Consider the following 19028-nt stretch of genomic DNA (forward strand, 5'->3'; position numbering starts at 1 on the left):
GCATCCACACAATAGTGCTAGCCCCTTAGAAACTTTGAACTTTTAATGGAAGTTTGGAATTTCATGTGTTGTGAGCCCAGCAGAGGAGGTTAACAGGAAACTCACAGTAGTGTACTGATGCCCCACACATGCTCTGTGAGCCCATCCCCAGCTTTTTCATATTTCGCTGCTAACCGTTAGCACCTGCACACTACTCACAGACCTGAAAATTACCCTCAGGCACTGGAGTGAGCTGAAAGTACCTGGGAGTTTTATGTTTCACCCTACTTCACACTCCTGGCCACCTATAGCCTAAGCCAGGCTGATGTGGAATACCAAAGCTCCTTTGCTTCAAGGCAGGACAAACTCTGAGGTATATTCCTTTGTTCTGAACTCCTGTGGGAGTAGGTTGAGTGTGGAACTCCTGAAATCACACCCTCATTTGGATTCTTCCCATTCCCTATCCTTCATCCCCCATGCCCTTATGGTTTCTCCTGGAAGCCTTTTCTTATATTAAATCACTTACATCCAGACCCTTGGCTCATGGCCTACCTCTGCAAGAACTCAACCAAAGACATTCACTGACTCTTCAGCTAATGAAAATGATATGTACTCTTGCAGACAGCTGAGCATACCTAGAAAACCACTTCAAATAACACTATGGCATTGTATGCCATCAAGAGTCCTCTCTGTCTTTTCTAAGTGAAAACAATAAAAAGAGGAAGTGGCCCATGGGGCAGGGGAAGCCTGAACATCACTGCGGTCTTCAGTTGGGCTAGGCTACATCATAGACAAAATAGTGACTTTATTAAACAAAGATTTAGTTTTACCTCAGGAGTTTACAATATAAGAAATATAAGTAAAGAGCAACAGCCCAAACATATTGAGAGAGTGATTGTACATGAAAACTAGAAAAGAACATTTGCCAGCTCTGTTTTGTTTCCTTTTATACCGTTATTTTCACTGGGGATAGTGAAAAAAGTGAAATATAAAAATTATTATTTTAAAGTTTTAAAAATAAACATAGTAATAGTAACAATGACCATTTTTTTAAAAGTAGAACAAGAGTTAAAATCTCCAGAAAAGCTAACCAAACCAAAATGAACATTAAAGAATGATCATCTCTGGGTTGTGGGATTAACATCTTTTTTCTGCCTGTATAAACTTTCTGTTTTTAAAAATAATGAACATATATTCAAATAATAAAAGTTGTAAAAATTCAAATCATATAGAAGTATGTGGAATTATATTTTAAAAGTCTGCCTATATCCTTCTCCTGTCATCTTAGCCCCTGCCCCTAGACAAACATTGTTAAGAGATTGTTGTATATATTTGTGGACCTTTTCCTGTGGGTGTATCTGCTTAGAGACATTGAGGAAAAAAGTAAAAAGCTAATATAGTTTGTTGTACTATATATATAAATGAGATCAGAGGTAGCACCTCAGTTTGGAGAACCTGAGATAGGCAAATGCTGACACCTGAAAGGGGGGATGAGCAGGATGACTGCCATGCTGCCAAGATCTGAGCACCATTCTTGAGGAATATTATACACAAGTCACTAAGTAACAGCCATGGTCTCACCTTTTGATGTTTCCTTGTAGGTCCTTGGGTCAACAGAGCAGTTCCTGGTTAAAGTTGGTAAGTTCTAACTCACATTTCTATATTTCTTTAGACTCTTTCTACCATGTGTGTTTTTTCTTCTTTTACCTTGGTAAATTGCCTTAAGCCATGGCTCCCACCTTACAGCTTTTTCTCACGATCACTTGCTTTGGTCAGTTAAGGTATGGGGTCCCCCCACACTATCCCTACAATTCTGGTACCTACATTCAACCATAAGCTGTCTTTCCCTGGTTTCTTGGACCTTTCTAAATTCTTCTAAATGAGGAATTGTAAGGAAGTGCAAGGAGAACAATTTAACAAAGATTAAATTTTAAAAATAGCCATAGCATAAAATGAAGTGTGATGGGTACACGGTGAGAGAATCCAATGGGGTCCGAAGGTGGTAATCTTGTTATAGGAGATTGCAGGGGATTATGATTTTTTTTCTTTATTCTCACTATTTCATGATGAGGGGAACAATTTTAGAATAATTCTAAAATCAATTTTCTAAAAGAAAAAATGTGTATATCAATTAGCCAAGTAATTCTTCAAATAATCAACTTGTATCAAGCTAAGAGACAGCTTCCTTGGGCCCTTCCACCAACACAATCTAGGATGAGACCAGCCATCTGCCTGAGAGAGTGGGGGGTCTTGTGGGTTCCACCCTCTTCCATCTGGCCAGGCCACGGTAGGTGGTGGGTTGGCTCAGCTGCTACATCCCCCAGGACAGAAGGGCAGGACATAGGCCCTACTGTTGGCCATGGTGAGCAGCAGGAGGGAAACACCACTGCTTAGGGTCTGAGTCTACCGTGTTTCCCCTTCTGCTTTTCCACTCCTATCCCACCCCAAAATCCCTCCCCCGACTACTGCCCCTACATATGTATGGTTTCAGAAAAACACCAATTGAAACTCAGGAAAATGGCTTTTAGCAAATTGGTTTTCCAACCGACTAGTCAGCTCTCTCTTCTTTATTTACCCCTAACCCATGCCTTGAGTAATCTCTAACAAGAATTTAAGGCATCACCTACCAGACCTACATTTGTGTGTAATACAAATATAAAATGCATATGTGTATATATAATGGCTTACAATATATGTTTTCTAGAAACTACTTTTTTGTTTCAGCAATATAGCATGGGTATTCTTCCATGTCAGTATGTAAAATCTAATTCTTTATTACTGAAATTGAGACTTTTTAATTTGCATTGCAGTTATATTTAATAAGCTTAATTAAACCCCAGTATTTCTTCTCTTTGGTCAATCTCTTCTTCTGAAATGGAGGGGCTAAGGCATGTTCCAAAGAAAGGCATGCTCCAAAGGAGCATTACCCTGGATCATCAACCAGCAAAGCAGCTTTTCACAAAATAGTTCTGTTGAATGACATGGAACAAAAAGTTCTTTATGATTTAACCCAATGGGTCTCAACCTTGGCTGTACATAAGAACTACCTACAGGTTTTAACAAACAATACTATGAAAACTCATGTCCACAAAAATCTTCACATGCTATTTATAGCAGCTTTATTTATAATTGACAATATTTGGAACAAACCAAAATGTCCTCCAGTAAATGAATGGATAAATAGACTGTGGTACATCTAGACAACGCAATATTATTCAGAGCTAAAAAATGAGTTATCAAGTCATGAAAAGACATGGAGGAATTTTAAATATGTGTAACTATGTGAAAGAAGTCAGTATGAAAAAAACTACAGACTGTATGATTCTGGATGTGACATTCTGTATAAGGGAAAACTATGGAAACAGTAAAAAGATCAGTAGTTGCCACAGGTGAGAGGAATTAATAGGCAGAGCACAAAGGACTTTTTGAGCAGTGAAATACTCTGATACCATAATGATGTATACATGTCATTATACACAGTGTATACCCTTAGAACAAAATACCTAGAGCAACAACCTATGGACTTTGTTGATTATGATGTGTCAGTGTAGATTCATTAATTGTACCAAATGTACCTCTCTGGTGGGGGATGTTGATAATGGGGGAAACTATGCACGTGTAGGGGCAGGAGGTATATGGGAAATCTCTGCACTTTTCCATCAGTTTTGCTGTGAACCTGAAACTGCTCAAAAAACATAGATCTTAACTTTAAAAAACAAACATACAGTAAAAATACTGATAATCTGGATTCCATACTTACAGATTGTGATTTGGTCTGGATTGATGCCTGGAAAGCTGCTTTTTTTAAGTGGACTTTATTTTTTACAACTGGTATTGTTTAATAAGTTCCACCAGTGATTCTAATGTGCATCCAGGGTGGAGAGTTATCAGTCTAAATAAGTCACCCCTCAATCTGCTCAGCTGAGTACCTACAAGTATTCCCCCAGGCACCTTTACTCCACTGTTTGGAATTATCCACAGCTGTCATACCTCTATACTTCTCATAATTTTACCTCTTTACCTCGGGCCCCATTTACCAGTTAGAAGAATCACTACCCATCAAGTCTCAGCTCAAGCAAATGGCCCCCTAATACTTACCTAAAGTTTTTGTTTATGCATACATAAACAAAGTTAGTTAGCTAGATAGAAAGATAGATAAATACTGGAGAAAAGGGAACCCTATACACAGTTGGTGGAAATGTAAATTGGTATTGCCACTATGGAAAATAGTGTGGAAGTTCCACAAGAAATAAAAATAGAACTAGCATACAATCTACCTAAAGTTTTTTGTTCTCTGAACGCATTTTCCTGTCATCTAGTTCTTTGGGCATAACTATGCTATACTCTTTATCAGGATATATTTTAATTGTGCGAGTACATGTCTGCCTCTCCTTAGCAATTCGAGAGCAGTGTTGTGTTTTATTCATCTTGTCAGTACCTAGCACTAACTAGCTCAAATTCATGGTCGAATTTTAAAATGCACAAAGCTGGACATCAAGTGTAAATTATACCTTAAAATTTAAAAACCTAGTATATTTTTTCCCGTTAACAGAGGCACTGGGGATTGCACACCAAGCATTTGTTCTAGCACTAAGCTATATCGTCTACTCCCCTCAATCTAGTATTTTTCATTAAAGTATATTGCTTGCTAAAATATGAACTCCTCCAGATACTTTTGCTACCTCTTAGAGTCTGCACATTTCTCATATCTTGGCCTAGGGAACAGAATTCTGGCTAAAAGACAGAAGCCAGGCCTTCCAGCAGAGAGCTGTGTCATGATAAGTCATTTAACTTCTTGAGGATGCTGTTCCTCATTTGTAAAATGCAGATCACTGATGCCCCTTCCACCGTGAGCCAAACCCTATACATCAGGAGTTTACAGTCTTGTCCAAGTGACACTGGAAGACCATTTCACTGTTTGAAGAAACAGCTTAGGATGGGAATGATATATAAGTATTGAACACATTAAGCTTTAAGATTATTTTAATTGGTGAAAATAATAAAATCAAAACAGCAAAGCCATGTCTCGTTATAACAGATGTAAAAAGTAAATATGATTATATATGACAAACGTCATCCACTATAACAAATTTCCAATAATTCTGACAATTATCTTCATAAAAATTTCCAAAATTCTAAGCAAAATTACAAATTGGAGTTTTACTCTAAATACGCATAGCTATCTTTACAGTTTTGTGTAGCTAAGACACTGGAGACTTTATATTTGATGAAGATGTTGATGCTGAACATGAGAATTCTCTCCTTCTCACCTTTAAGCTGCCAGTGTCTCCACTACAGATACATGCCAAGAAGCATCAAATATGGAGACTTAGTGCACAAAGAATTAGAAAGAAGATGTTATTTGTGATAACAGCAATATAACTTCCAATTTATCTGCATAAAGCATATCATTATTAAAAAGAAAGAAAATAGAATTTGGAGTTACTTCAGTCCAACTGTGACATCTTCAAACCTGAAAAAAAGAGAAAAAAGGGTTATTGGCAAATAAATTTATTTTATTTGGATTACACATAGCACCACCAAACTTATCTAACTTGTGCTGTATAAATCACCATTAGTTAAAAAAAAAAAGAGTAGCTGCAGACAATTTACCAGATCTATTAAAAAGACCATCTTCAATTAGTTTATCCCATTGGTTCTCCCACAACCTTAGAGGAAAGATACTAGTATTAGAGTACAAATCCTGGCTCTACCATTCGGTAACTATGTGACCTTGGGACAGTCACACAAGCTCTCTTAAATTAATTTCCCTGTCCTGGAATATAACAGATATTTGAATAGATTTTCAGTGCCAATGAACCCTGTGGAGTAGAAGTTCCCAGAAAAGCTGGATTATCTGTCTCCGGGCTCCAACTGAAGATGCAGAGAAGCCCAGTTCCTCCCTGATTCATGCTGCTACAGCTCCTTGCAAGCTACATCTGTCATAGTATGTTTACACTGAGTTACAACAATCAGCTTCCATTTCCCTCCTCTATTGGACTGTGAGCTATAGAGGCAAATACAGTGCCCACACGCAAAGGAACGGTATGTCTGCAGAGCCATGTCACTCCTCTCTTCTGGCTGAATAATAAAGCAACTGCCACGCAGAGGAAGGGACCGTTCACTTTTGAAGGCCCAGAGATGCCCAATGTGGAAATAGCAGAAAAAAGAGCAAACTCTTGCAGGTGCCATGGGTAACCGCCGCCTCCGTCCTGTCACGCCACACCTGCAGCTCCTCTGTCCTCCCTTTGAGGGTCAGAGCCACACACCTTCCTCATGCCACTCCACAGAAGGAATGTGACCCCATGAGACTCTTCTTTGCCTGCTGAATTGCTACCCTCATTAATGTCCTCCAGACAATGAGGGTGGTCATATTACAGCTGTCAGTATCAGTCCCCAGGACAGTGAAATTAAAGAGGATTTTCTTAGGGCTAGAAACCCACCTCCATGCTGCTGCTTACTGGTCTCGATCTATAAAAAAGAAAAGGGAGAAAGAAGAAGAAAATCAGTAAGTTCTACCTTTAAATAAGGCAAGCAGAAGAGCCCTCTGTCCCTGCCCATGAATGCCTTGTTAAGAACAACCCGGTAGGGCCTAACCTTGCCTGCTAGCCTCAGATCTTCCCCCAGCCAGAGAGTTCCAGAGGAGTCCAGGATTGGACAGTGCTACCCTAACAAAGGCCTGTGCCTCCCTGAGACTCTCCTTGGTGCTAAGTATCCCTGAGGCTGTCAGGAAAGCCCAAGGAAGCCACAAGGGAAGAACAGTTCGGAGGGTGTGTGCATTTGTGCAAGTGCTGCTTCTGCTCCCTGCTCTTGCTGCAGGGAAAGCACTGTCTCAAGGACCATGCTGTGCAGAGGTCTCTCAGAAGGTGCCACCAATCAGAGCTTTACTAACATTCCCTGATCCTCCTAGGATGCAGATATTTTTATATCAAAGCAGCTTTATGCTGTGGCTCTAATTCAGATACAACTGTCAGCAGTCAAGAAAAGCACTTGAACACTTACCCCACTTAACTATCTTGGGTTCCTGGAGAGTCACATGATTCACGCGGCAGCTGTACTCATCTCTTGCGTTGGGCGTGAAGTTAGTGTGCACCAGGAGATAGAAAGACCAGTCCTTGCTGAAAGACAGGTCAGACTGCTCCGCTTTCATCTTCTGCCCGTTCTTCAGCAAATCAATTTCAATCTGTGGTGGGTGGAACCCGGACACATAGCAGTTCAAGAAATTTGGCTTCTCATTCTCCGCCGGGTGACGGGAGTAAACCTGAATCTTGGGAGTACCTGAGGAGTGTCAGGGAAAGAGAGATGAAACTGCAGAGTACTTCACTTGGGGCTGCCTTGCTCTAAAGCCAGATCAGGCACCAAGCATTTAAAGCTGATCATCTATTTCTCCCAGTTCCATTTCAAATTGGGCCCAGTGAGCTTCCACTTTTCCAAAAGGCAGCCTCGATTTTGAGGGATAAACCATGACTTAGTATCTTGCCCACATAATTTCCCTACACATGCCTTTGGGCTTTTCCTGGCAGATGTCTAGTAGGATCTTTTTCTGTCACTAGACATTGTGCTGAATCTTCAAGAAGCTTTCTCCGGAGGCTCTCAAGAACTTTTCATGGCTTCTCAGCCCCCACAGAATTCTTTATCACACATGAGTTTACATGATTTGGCTCCACTCTACTTATCAGGCTGCATTTCTCACTTCACACAGCTTCCATAATAACCATATCAAACAACTCACATTATTGTACCCCGTTCCAGCCCCATCCATTTTTTTTTATGTTTACGCCTTTCTATTTTTGGCTCCTGCCTAGATCCACACCCATCAGACTTCTCAATATGTATTAAGTACCTCGTGCAGTGCCTGGCACACAGCATTTCTCTGCAAGTGTACGGTACTATTATTATTACCTCCTTGTTCAGAGACCTGAGAGTCAATTCAAAGTACGTTCCTACAAAACACAGCCTCTTTATCCTGCCCCAAGTTTATACACCAAACCCCTATCCGATTGTGTACCTCATTTCATGAGCTCAAAAACAAAGACACAAAACTGAAAAGTCTACAGAAGATGGCAAATACCTTAAATGAAGTAGTTGGGCTGGGTAAGATAAGAGGGAAGAGTGAGGACTGTGGCAAATAGGAGACAACTTACTCTGCATTAGGACCAAGGGGAGTAGTGCATGTGAGAATGGGATTCCTATTTCTAATTAGCGCTCTCACATGATTGCCATAGTCTGCCAGGTTGGGAGTACACATAATGCTACAGAACAGTGGCTTCCAAAGTGGGATGCATGACTAGACCATCCTCAGGGATGTGGAAAGAAAATGTTATAAGCTGTATTTCTTTATTTTTCTTCCAAAGTGAAGATAAGTGTTACTGCTACTAAATATACATACTGAGTTGTGTATAATCCACCTTTAAATAGAAACACCTTCAAGGTACATGGTTATAAAGGGCAGTTCCTCCTCCATGTCTAGGAGGTGGTGGGGTTAGGAGAAGTACCAGGCCACTCTGACCAGATACACGTGTGTAGAAACATCCTATCATCAAAGGAAAGGTCACCGGCCCCACCAGTAGCTAGGCTGGAAATGCCACGAAGCCCTGATATTTTTTTGTAGTAGAAGTGACAATAAATCAGAAACCTCTTAGCATTTGAGCTTCTAATAATCAGAACATAACAAATGCTACAGTAAAGAAAGCAGAGTTTCATCCCACTTGGTATTCTCTCATTGAGGCAGCCAGGCAGGTTTTTGCAAGAACATCACAATAATCTCTTCCAACAGGAGGAGTACCAGTCAGTCCTGGATTTGAATCTGGGTTCAGCCACTTTCTGGCCTTGTGTTTTGGGGAGAGTGATTTGAGCATCTGTAGCTTAAATGAAAAATTAATTTATGCCCAGAGTGAAACAAACAAAATCCACAAACAGAGCAGAAAATAAGACCTACAGAAGCAATCACCATTATCTATTTTTTGCATATATTCCAGAAATGGTCTTGTGTATCTTCCAGACATGTATTACTTTGGAAAATTTCAAATTAAGATAGTTTTTAACATCGGCTTGTAACTTTTCAAAAGAAATTTGTAGTCACCACCAAATATCGATAATAGTGATGATACATTATGCTTTATTTTGTAAATAAATTTTAAATACGTATTTCTCATGATCAAAAAAAGCCCCCCAAAAGCCTGTTTCACAGAGGCTTTTGTGAGAGAAAAGAATGAGAGGGTCCAGTATATTGCCGGGTATTTAAAACATGCTTAAGATCCACAGTGTCCCCAACAGACAGCGTGGGTAACCATGTTAATTACTTATCTCTAGTTTTACAACCTTTCTGAGTGATAAACCTTCTCTTACTCAAAACTGAAAGTAGAGACTCAGTTCATCTTGGAAAGAACCAGGCAAGGAGCCAAAGAGGAAGGCCTCTGTGAAGAAAAGGCAACAGGGGCCCATGACCACCCAGCTTGCTCCCAAGAATCTCACCCCAGAAGGTAGGGACGCGGTTCTGAAAAACGCACAGATTAGAGGCAAAGAGCGCACACCTCCTCCAAACTATCTGGTCAGGCTCCATTGTCTGCCATTTACCCCCTGTGTGATTATGTTACTTCAACTTTTCGTGCCTCAGTTTCCTCATCTGTGACATGCTATTAATAAGGCATCGTGTTTACAATCTAGACGCATTTCACAGTTAAATGACAGCACATAGCGTCCCCTCCCCGCACACAGCGTCAACCAGTAGCTCTTATGATTATTATTAAAAGTGACTTGTAATGGGAACAAGAGAATTAACGATGTGAAGGCTTTGTAGACACCTCAAGGCATTCCACAAATGTCAAGTGGGGATTCCTCGCTGTGGTTTGGGCCCACCTGAAGGAAAGCGCGGAGAGGAAGGAGAATCTGGCCGGCGCCTGGAGGAAGCCCGAGGCCCTCAGGCTCCCAGCGGACTTATAAACTCTGCTGGTGCCTCTCTAAAAGCCCAGGAGTTGTCTCCACGCGTTCACAGCCCCTAATCCGGCCCTTTGAGACTCGCTTGTCTGCCCTCAGCTCCAGCTGCGCCGGGAGCCAGAGGTCCCCAGGACAAGCGGAAGAGAACCCCTCCCCCACCTCGATTGCTCTGAAACGTGTTAATACCCCGAAACTCTGTCTCGATCCGCGAAGCGCGAGCGTGCCAGAGGTCCCCTTCCCATCCCAGAGCAGCTGGCCTCCCGGCCTCTCACCCCGTCCCCACTCCTCGGCTAGCCAACCGCTTCCCCATCCCAAGACAAGCCCAGGGACTAGCGTATCAAGCCAGGAAGCAAACTTTGGGGAGAGGAACCGAGGTGTACAGAGTTAGTGCCAAGAGTGCCAAATGGGTCGGGAGGGACCCGATGGGCTGATCGAAGAGGGAAGAGGAGGAGGCGAAACTCACGCTGGATGGCGTCCAGGCTGGACAGCGAGAGCAGTCCGAGCAGGACCAAGAGCACCAGGCGAGCCATCGCTACAGTAGCAGCGCGGGCGGCGGAGTGAGCGCAGGGCTCCACGCTCGCATTTATATTGCGCGTTCTCGCCGCCAATCAGAACCCTGCCCGCGCAGCCGTCACCCGTCTCCTAGCGAGCGATGCCAGAGCAGGTTAGAAAGAGGGACTAACCCATTTTCAGTTTCATTTTCATATTAGTCTCGTGATGCTTAGGAGTGAATGTGTTGGACCTGGTGGATTTGCTGTCTGTACATCGACGCCCCCAATTCTGGGGTGCGCGCCCGAACTCGGGACGCAGGCCGCCCGTCCTAGAACGTCAGCCAGCACTCTCGCTTTTTGACAGCACTCTGGGACTTGCTGACCATGCCCCAGCTAGTTAGGAGCCTAGAATCTGCGGTTTTCAATCAGGGAAACTGAAGCTCAGGAAGGTTAACAGGACAGAGATTGAACAGTGCTGGGCATACTCAGAACTCGGGTTCACAATTGCAGCTTGGGAACAGCCTGTAGGTTTCTAGATTGTTTGGGCAAGAAAAATAGTCCAGGAACCTTTAGGCCTCTGAGGACGGCTCAGAGAACTGTCCAGAATGAAGGTGGACTTTTTGCTCCCTGAATCCGTTCGGGGGAAAGTTCCGTTTTGGAAAGCCCTGTGCCAAGAAAGTCAGCCCTGTATCTTACCGTTGTTGTTTAGGTAACTTTTGTTTCGTTGATTTGTGGGGAAACGCCCGCTGAGTATAAAAGCAGTAAGTGCTTAGAGCGTTAACGTTTACAGACCCCTTGAGGGACATCATTCTCTGCGAGTTACCACGCTAGAATGGTGGTGGGCACGAAGTGGGTATTCAATAAACTGCATGAAAGAAGGAACGAGTGAACGGACGAACGTTCGCACATGCGAGCGAATACGTGAATAAACTCTAGGAAGTAGAAATTGCCCCATTCATTTTTATGGACGAGAAAGCAAAGACTGAGAGACTCTGGCCTGATTCCGCTGTCATTCTTGGAATGACAGTTGGAAGATAAAGGGCTCTGCAGTTTTAGTGGGAATTTGAGTTGCATCTGCCTTGGGCCCAGCCAAAGATGTTAAACCTACGGACTCTAAGACCTTATAAATGTTAGAGAGACTCGTTAAGAAAACCTACACTCAAGAGATACCTTAAAAAAAAAAACACAGAAACAAACAAACAAAACCCACTGCTTTAAAAAAAAAAAAAGATGCTACCATCACATGGTGGCTAAGTCCACGGTCTTTTGAAAGGAACAGCCAGTAGAGGAAGTGAACCATGGAGGCGGGGAGGAGCAGAAATAATAGAAATCACCTTGGTTTGCAGTAAGGAAGTTGGATTGTGCTTCCCTAAAGAGCACAACAAATGTCATCTGGATTCCTTTTACATATTTTAGACAATTTAATAATCCCTATTGTGGGAGCTGCGTCTAAACTAGAGAAAGCAGATACTCTAAACAGGCTTCATGAAAGGAAATAATGCAGAGAGAGCCCCAAGAAGTTCCTAGCACATAGTGAGTGTTCTGTAATGTTTAACAAGTGTACTATGATTACTGATGTTATTTACCTAGTTTTTCTATCAGCTGTGTCTGTAACTCTCTTGAAATGAAAGAATAATTGCTAGGCATAAAGTTATGAGTAAAAACACTCCTGCCTCTCCCTTTTGTTTGCTTGTGGTTAACTCATTTAAGGCTCTTCAGGCCTGGAATGTTGGTGTTGAATAGTTTTTCTGGTGCTCTAGGAATATAGGAAGAGACAGAGCTAGTGGTCACAGACAAACGCTATAGTACTAAAATTTTTTAAAGATAGGCTCTGACCTATTCACTTAGAAAATCAATTTTAAAAACACTTTAAAAAATAGTGAAGAAAGAAGTATATTTTTCAGTTTTTTGTGTTTGGGGAATTTCCGTATTTTTCCTGGATTTCCATTTATGATGTGTCTTGAATAGTGAAGGTGAAAACGAGATATAAAAGAAAAGGAGATCACTGTTTGCCTAGTAGGGCAAACTGCTGGAAATCTACAAACATGGCAGTTTTAGTGTTATCTTCCAGTAGTGGGATGGGCAGATAGATTTTTTTTTTTTGCTTAATGATTTTTTACAATGAATGTTTACTCAAAATATTTTCCAGAATGTGGAAGAAACTCAACTTCATACCCTCCTATCAAGAATGTAAAATGGTACAACTACTTTGGAAAAGTGTTTGAGAGGTTTTTTTAAAGTTAAATATACACTGGCCGTATGACTCAACCACTCCCCTCTAGCTCTAGCTATTTACCCAAGAGAAAAGAGAAAATGACAGTGTACAATTCTGTACAAAGACCTGTAGACAATGTTCAAAGCAGGTTGATTGGTAGCAGCCAGAAACTAGAATCAACCCAAACTTCCATCAACAGGTAAATGAACACATTGTGGTAGCTATCCATTCAATGGAATAATATCAACAATAAACAAGAAATTGACTATTGATACAATGACATGGATGAAATCATTAGGCTGAAAAAAAGAAGTGGGACAAAAAAGAGGGTAAGCTGTACAATTATTTTTATTTAAAACTCTAGAAATGGCAGACTAATTTATGTAACAGAAGCAGATGGTTGGTTTCCAGGCAGTGGAAGGTGCCAGGAGCATAAAGAAACTTGGAGGGTGATGGATATGTCCGTTATCTTGAGTACAGTGATGGTTTCTCCAGTGTATACATGTAGTAGAACTTGTTAAGTTGCATACTTTAAATGTAGTTTATGGTGTGTCAATAATGTCTCAATAAAGCTCCTTTAAAAAAAATAATAACCTAAGGGGAGGGTATAGCTCAGCGGTAGAGTGCATGCTTAGCATGCACAAGATTCTGGGTTCCCTAGTACCTCCACTAAAATTTTTTAAAATAATTGATTAATTTAAAATACATAAACAAACCTAATTAACCCCCCCCAAAGAACAACAATAAACAAAAATACCTAAAAGCACAAGTACCTGTATCTTTATCAGGCAAAAGAAGAATGAAGTCCTTGAACAGAAAGATAAAGAAGGATATTGAAGTGGGAGAAAATATGAAGACTTTAAAGCTCAGGTGATTTGGGTTCCACCTCAGTGGATCTCACGCAGCAATTTTCTGAGATGGGTTCATCAAACAGCTGGAAAATCCAGGTCCAGTGGAAAGAGAGAAACAAGCATGGGTAGGACATTTGTGCCAGAGCTCTTTGAAATGTTATGCTATCAGCAACATCAGCAACACCTCGGAGCTCTTAGAAATGCAGACTCTTGGGCCCACGGCAGACCAGAGGCTGCACTCTAAACAACCCAGGTGATTTACATACATGTTAAAGTTTGTGTAGCTACTGACCCAAATTATACTACAATCCAGAAGATAGGTCTTTCTTTTACAGATAAGGAGACAATTTCAGAGAGGTAAGGTACTTGTCCACATTTCTACTGAGCTGAGATTGAGATGCTGGACATTTGATTTGAAAAGCCTTATAATGTCCACTAGAAAATCACTTCTGAGAAGAGGTTCATGGGAGGGGGTTCACTGGGTGGCTTGGATCAGGGCAAGAATTAAAAGCATTTGAGAAGGTGCAGGGAAGCAGGAACCAGCACCACCATGTGTAGTAGTATTCTTTTATAGTCATGTTTTTTTTTCTGCCCATAAAGTAATATATGCACATGATAGAAAACTGGAACAATCTAAAAACTATAAAGAAAAAAACTAAAACCATGGTGATCCTACAATCCAGGGAGAACTCTCATAAAATGGTTTAATTTGTGGAGTTTGAAGATGGTTGCTTGCTTAGAAGTCCATCTTGGTTGGATCTGTTTGGAGCCTGGAAATCCTCAGTCTTTTGTGTTAAATGCCATTAAATTCAGCCAGTATCAGTTGAGTGCAGGCTTTGTGGCAAATGTACTGTAAGGCCAAAGCAGAAGTAGATGCCAGATGACCCACAAAGAGATTCCAAAGAGATTCCAATTCAGAGTTAAAAATCAGCCCAATAATTAATTAGTTACCACCTAAGTTGTTCATGCTAACTGACTTCTCAGATTTGTGCTGTTACATAACAGGCAACAGACCCAAAGGAAATGGGACAAAGAAGGGCTAGTTGTTTTGTTTCCTGATAGTTAATAAGTCAGACACCATGTAAAGGAAGAAAACACCCCACAAGATCCCAAGAAGGTAAGTACTGTTATCACTAACTGAGGGAGAATATGTGGAAAGACTAAAATTTGAGAGCATTGCAATACCTGGTTGGTGGGGAATCTCTGCCTCACAGGCATGTGTGTAACTACCAGCCTTTTCCAATTGCTTTTATTGGGAAATTGTACAGACTTGGTATAAAAACATCAAGTAGTACAGAACTTCAAAATCCTAATGTCTTTCCAGTCCTCTTCCCAGTAGTAACCATAGTGTTTCAACTACTTTAAAAAAAATTATGAGTCCAATACTTGAATGTATGTCTGTAGTTAAAATGCAAAAATTAGAAGTCTACAGAGTAACAGTAAAGTTCCCCTCCTGTGTCTCCTCCCAGCTCACTCTTCTCCCCTGGGAAGCCATTGTTAAGCTTTCCTGTGTTTCCCTTCATGGGTATATATTGTATATAGTTTGGAAAGTGAAGAATTTTTAAATTATAGCCACAAAAATTGTAATTGTCTGTCTAGAACTCAGCACCCACTAAAAGCGTAAAAGTAATTAGAGGTAGCAGCAGTCCTCAGCTTAGATGGAGAGAGGGATTAGGTAAATGCTGATACCAAGATTTCCTGACAGCATGGGGGCAACAGGACACTCTAGGAGCATAAGGATTGGGCACTGTCTTTGTGGAATACTACACCCAGTGACAAAGTTACTGGCACAGCCTTCCTTCATGGGTATTTTTCCCTCACAGGTCCTTGGGTCTGCATCTCAGAACCTACCTAAAACTACAGAATTCTAACTTTGATTTTCTGTCCTACCTTGGATTCTATGCAACACTATCAAAAATTGACTCTCCTTCAAATACCCTTTATCCCTTTTTGCAAGTTCCTCTAAGCCCCACCTTCCCAGTTTCCAGCTTGCTTTGCTGACGCTTGCCTCTGGCCAGTTAGAGTGTGTGGTCATTCTGGCTGTCCCCTGCTATGCTGAACCTGCATCAGATCCTTTCCTCTCTATTCTCTGGTGTCCTAGACCTTTCTAAACTCTTCTCCTTAAAGAGGCCTGTGAGGAGACCAGGAAGAATTGTTTAGTAAAGAATCAGAAATTTAAAACAAAATAAACAACACGGAAATGTGAGGATAGATATATATATATATATATATAGGAGCCACCAAACACATAGCAGGGGCAGTCAAGGTTCAAAGGAGGTAACCAGTAAATAGGTTAGTGAGTTTGTGATAATTTTTCCTTATTTCATTACTTTTTATCATTGTTGTTATTGTTTTAGCTGTAGATCAACTTGCCACAAGTGAGTCTGCTTATCATTTGTCAAATTAGCCAAAAATCTACTTACCTAATGACCAATGACAGCAAAATGTGAGGTGGGACTTCCCCCTTTGCCCATCCTATGCCCTGAGGGTGTGAGTGGGTGAGGTGGGCTCCACCATCTCCTCTCAGAAGCCAGGACATGACAGGTGGAAGGTGGCTCAAAGAGCATTCATTCAGCATTTACTGGCAACAAGGGAGTTTCCACAAATTGCGGGTCAGTCTGTACATGTTTACTGAACTTGCTTATTTCCATTTCATAATATATCATAGATATTTTCCATGTCCTTATAGACAAACTGCCTACTTATCATTAACAATATTAGACTTCTCTCCATATCATACCTTGTAGTAGGGAGAATAATGCCTCTCCCCACCCAGAAAAGATGTTCATAGCCTATTCCCTAGAACCTATGAATATATAACCTTACATGGCCTAAAGAACTTTGCAGGTGTGATTAAGGTTAAGGACCTTGAGATCCAGAGTTTATCAGAGATGACTGGTGTCAGCCCAGTGTAACCACATAGATCCTTAAAAGCAGAGAAATTTCCTTGACAGAGGTCACAGAGATGCAGTGTGCTGGCTTTGAAGATGAAGAAGGGGCCATGAGTCAAGGAATGTGGGCAACTTCTAAAGCTGGAAAAGGCAATGATATAAATTTCCCCATAGTCTCCAGAAAGGAAAGCAGCCCTGCCTTAATTTTAAGCCCAAGAGACTTGTGTTGAACTTCTGACCTTCAGAACTGTAGGATGATAAATTGTATTGTTCTAAATCATTAGGTTTGCGGTAATTTGTAACAGCAGCAAGAAAAAAATCCCATTTGTGCTGTTCCAGAATCATATACATTTGGGCCCTGGTTGCTAGGAGCCTAGCTCATTATAAATGTTTGCCTTTTCATTGTTGACTTTACCTGTTGGTTAACCCATATCTCGCCACACAGCATATTTTGTGCGCTCTCATGTGTGAGGCAGAATTATTATCAGCTCAAAAGCCTAGGGGATAGGTGTTTTGCTGAAGCCTGACTTGGTCAGGAGCCTTGGTCCTTCCCCTCCTGTCACTGCTCCAGGTGTGCTAGGCCAGCCCCAGTGACATGGGCGTAGCTGGCACTGCCATTTCTGAACTATTTCTCCGATACCATGGACCCAATGGGCCAAACCATTCCTGCTCTACTTGCCAATGCCAGTGTTGAACAGGGAATGAGGGTAAGAAGAGGAACCCTTTACTCCCGAAGACAAAGGTGCCCCAAAACTTTGGCTTCTTTCTTCTTAGCCTGGCCCAGCCTATCCATTAGTGCTCACAGCAATCAGTCAGGTTCAAAAAACCTCTACTGTCTTCTTGCTAGATGCTGGTCATGGGGCTGGTCTGGGGAAAATTCTTTCCTCATGGAGACAGGCCTATATACCTCTAACAGATTATGATTACAAGAAAGCAACCTATTTCCAGGAAAGAGCCTGTAAAGGACTTTGGTGCCAAGAAAAAGAATGTGGACTTTTAACCTTTAGACTATGATGCTGATGCTAGCAGAGCTAGGGTTTTGTTTTTGTTTTTTCCTTGTGGTTTTCTTTTGGGAATTTTTTGTTTGGTATTTTAAGAAGCTTTTCCATTTAGCTTAATTTTTTTCTTATTATAAAATTCATACCAATTATGAAAAGTTCACACAATATAGGTAAGAATAAAGATAAAAATTTAAATTGCCTATTATCCTACCAACCAAAAATAACCACTGCTAATGAACTGATGTTTGTTCACAGACTTTGTCTATTCATGTACAAATATAAATATGGATGTAAATATTTTAAAAGATGTAATCATTCCCAAATGTTTCTTTGCAAACAGCTTTTGTTGTTGTTGAGGGGGTAGGTAATTAGACAAATAGTTTTTTATTTAATGAGGTGTCATAGGCAGTATATTTCTATGATAAAAGATCTGTGTAGTTTTTCATACTTCATAATATTTCATTATATGAATATTTCATACTTTTACCCAATCCAGTACTGGAGACATTTCCACTTTTCCTCTATTATACTTCATCCTACTCACCGTGAAAATGCCGTCTGAAGTATTTATACCAGGTTACACTCCACCACTAAATAAGAGAGGGTGTTCATCTCCCCCCACCCTCCCCCAAGCTGGTTATTATCATGGAAAAATTTTATCTCCTTGTTTTAATTTGTATTTTTAAAGGCAGTTATGTTGAGCAGTTTTTCATGTTTACTTTTGTTATCTGTGCTTCTTGTTCTGTGAATTTCCTGTTCATAGTCTGTCAGCCAAAGTCTGTAGTCACTGGGGACAGAACACAGCCTGATGTAGCAGAGGAGTTTATTTTTAAAATATTGCTATGCAAAATGTTATCAACTGCTAAGTGAAGGATACATGGAAGTTAATTTTATCATTCTCTCAACTTCGTATAGGATTAAAAATTTTCAAAATGGGGGGGAGGGTATAGCTCAGTGGTAGAGCACATGCCTAGCCTGCACGAGATCATGGGTTCCATCCCATTACGTCAGTTAAGTAAAAACTAAAAATAATAAATAAATGAATAATACTCATATGTAGAATCTTAAAAAAAAGACAAATGAACTTATTTACAAAACAGAAACAGACTCACAGACACAGACTATAAACTTATGGTTATGGGGAGCAGGGAGGAGGTACAAAGGGGTAAATTGGAAGTTCGAGATTTGCAGATACTAATATATATATATAGGAGATAAACAAGTTCATGTTGTACAGCACATTGAACTATATTCAATATATTGTAGTAACTTATGGTGAAGAAGAATATGAAAACAAATATATGTATGTTCATATATAACTGAAGCATTAAGCTGTACACCAGAAATTGATACAACATTGTAAACTGACTATACTTCAATAAATATATGTATATATATAAAACAAGAGAGAAGATATTAAAGCTGCTGCATAAATTCTCCCAAGTATGGCACTGGCCTAGAGGCCCATTGACAATAGTGCTATCTCTGTACTTTAAGCTGCTGATGGTCTTCATGCCATCAGCTAACTCTGGTTTTGGAGAGCATGGGTAGGCCCACCCTGCCACCCTCAGGTGAGGGGGTTAGAGAACAAAGTACTAAGGGAACAGCTGATCATCTTCAGGCACAATAAACCAAGGCAAACCCACAGGCACAGATGTGAGTGT

At 40.8% G+C, this 19028-nt stretch overlaps 1 protein-coding gene and 1 long non-coding RNA gene across 3 annotated transcripts in view; one reads left to right on the forward strand and one right to left on the reverse strand.

Annotated features, from left to right (window-relative positions):
- The window catches only part of LOC140696808 (uncharacterized), a 36869-nt gene that overhangs the window by 14087 nt on the left and 3754 nt on the right, over positions 1-19028 (forward strand). For both annotated transcript variants that reach the window (XR_012073341.1, XR_012073342.1), the window contains one exon: positions 1581-1617. This is a non-coding gene — a long non-coding RNA (uncharacterized lncRNA). The remainder of the gene's footprint in view (positions 1-1580; positions 1618-19028) is intronic.
- B2M (beta-2-microglobulin) lies at positions 5183-10529 on the reverse strand. The gene is made up of 4 exons (XM_072962522.1): positions 10379-10529; positions 6982-7257; positions 6423-6450; positions 5183-5452 (listed from the first exon to the last, which is right to left on the reverse strand). Exons 1-3 carry the CDS (start codon positions 10443-10445, stop codon positions 6437-6439), a joined length of 357 nt encoding a protein of 118 aa, XP_072818623.1. The 5' UTR covers positions 10446-10529; the 3' UTR covers positions 5183-5452; positions 6423-6436.

Source organism: Vicugna pacos, chromosome 6, assembly GCF_048564905.1.
Source record: "Vicugna pacos chromosome 6, VicPac4, whole genome shotgun sequence".
Taxonomy (NCBI): domain Eukaryota; kingdom Metazoa; phylum Chordata; class Mammalia; order Artiodactyla; family Camelidae; genus Vicugna; species Vicugna pacos.

Excerpts from the sequence above, each read along its gene's own strand:
- B2M (XM_072962522.1), bottom strand. The coding sequence starts at position 10,445 with ATGGCTCGCCTGGTGCTCTTGGTCCTGCTCGGACTGCTCTCGCTGTCC. Across the intron at positions 7,258-10,378 it reads CAGCCTGGACGCCATCCAGC|GTACTCCCAAGATTCAGGTT; the intron begins GTGAGTTTCGCC and ends GACACTCCTCAG.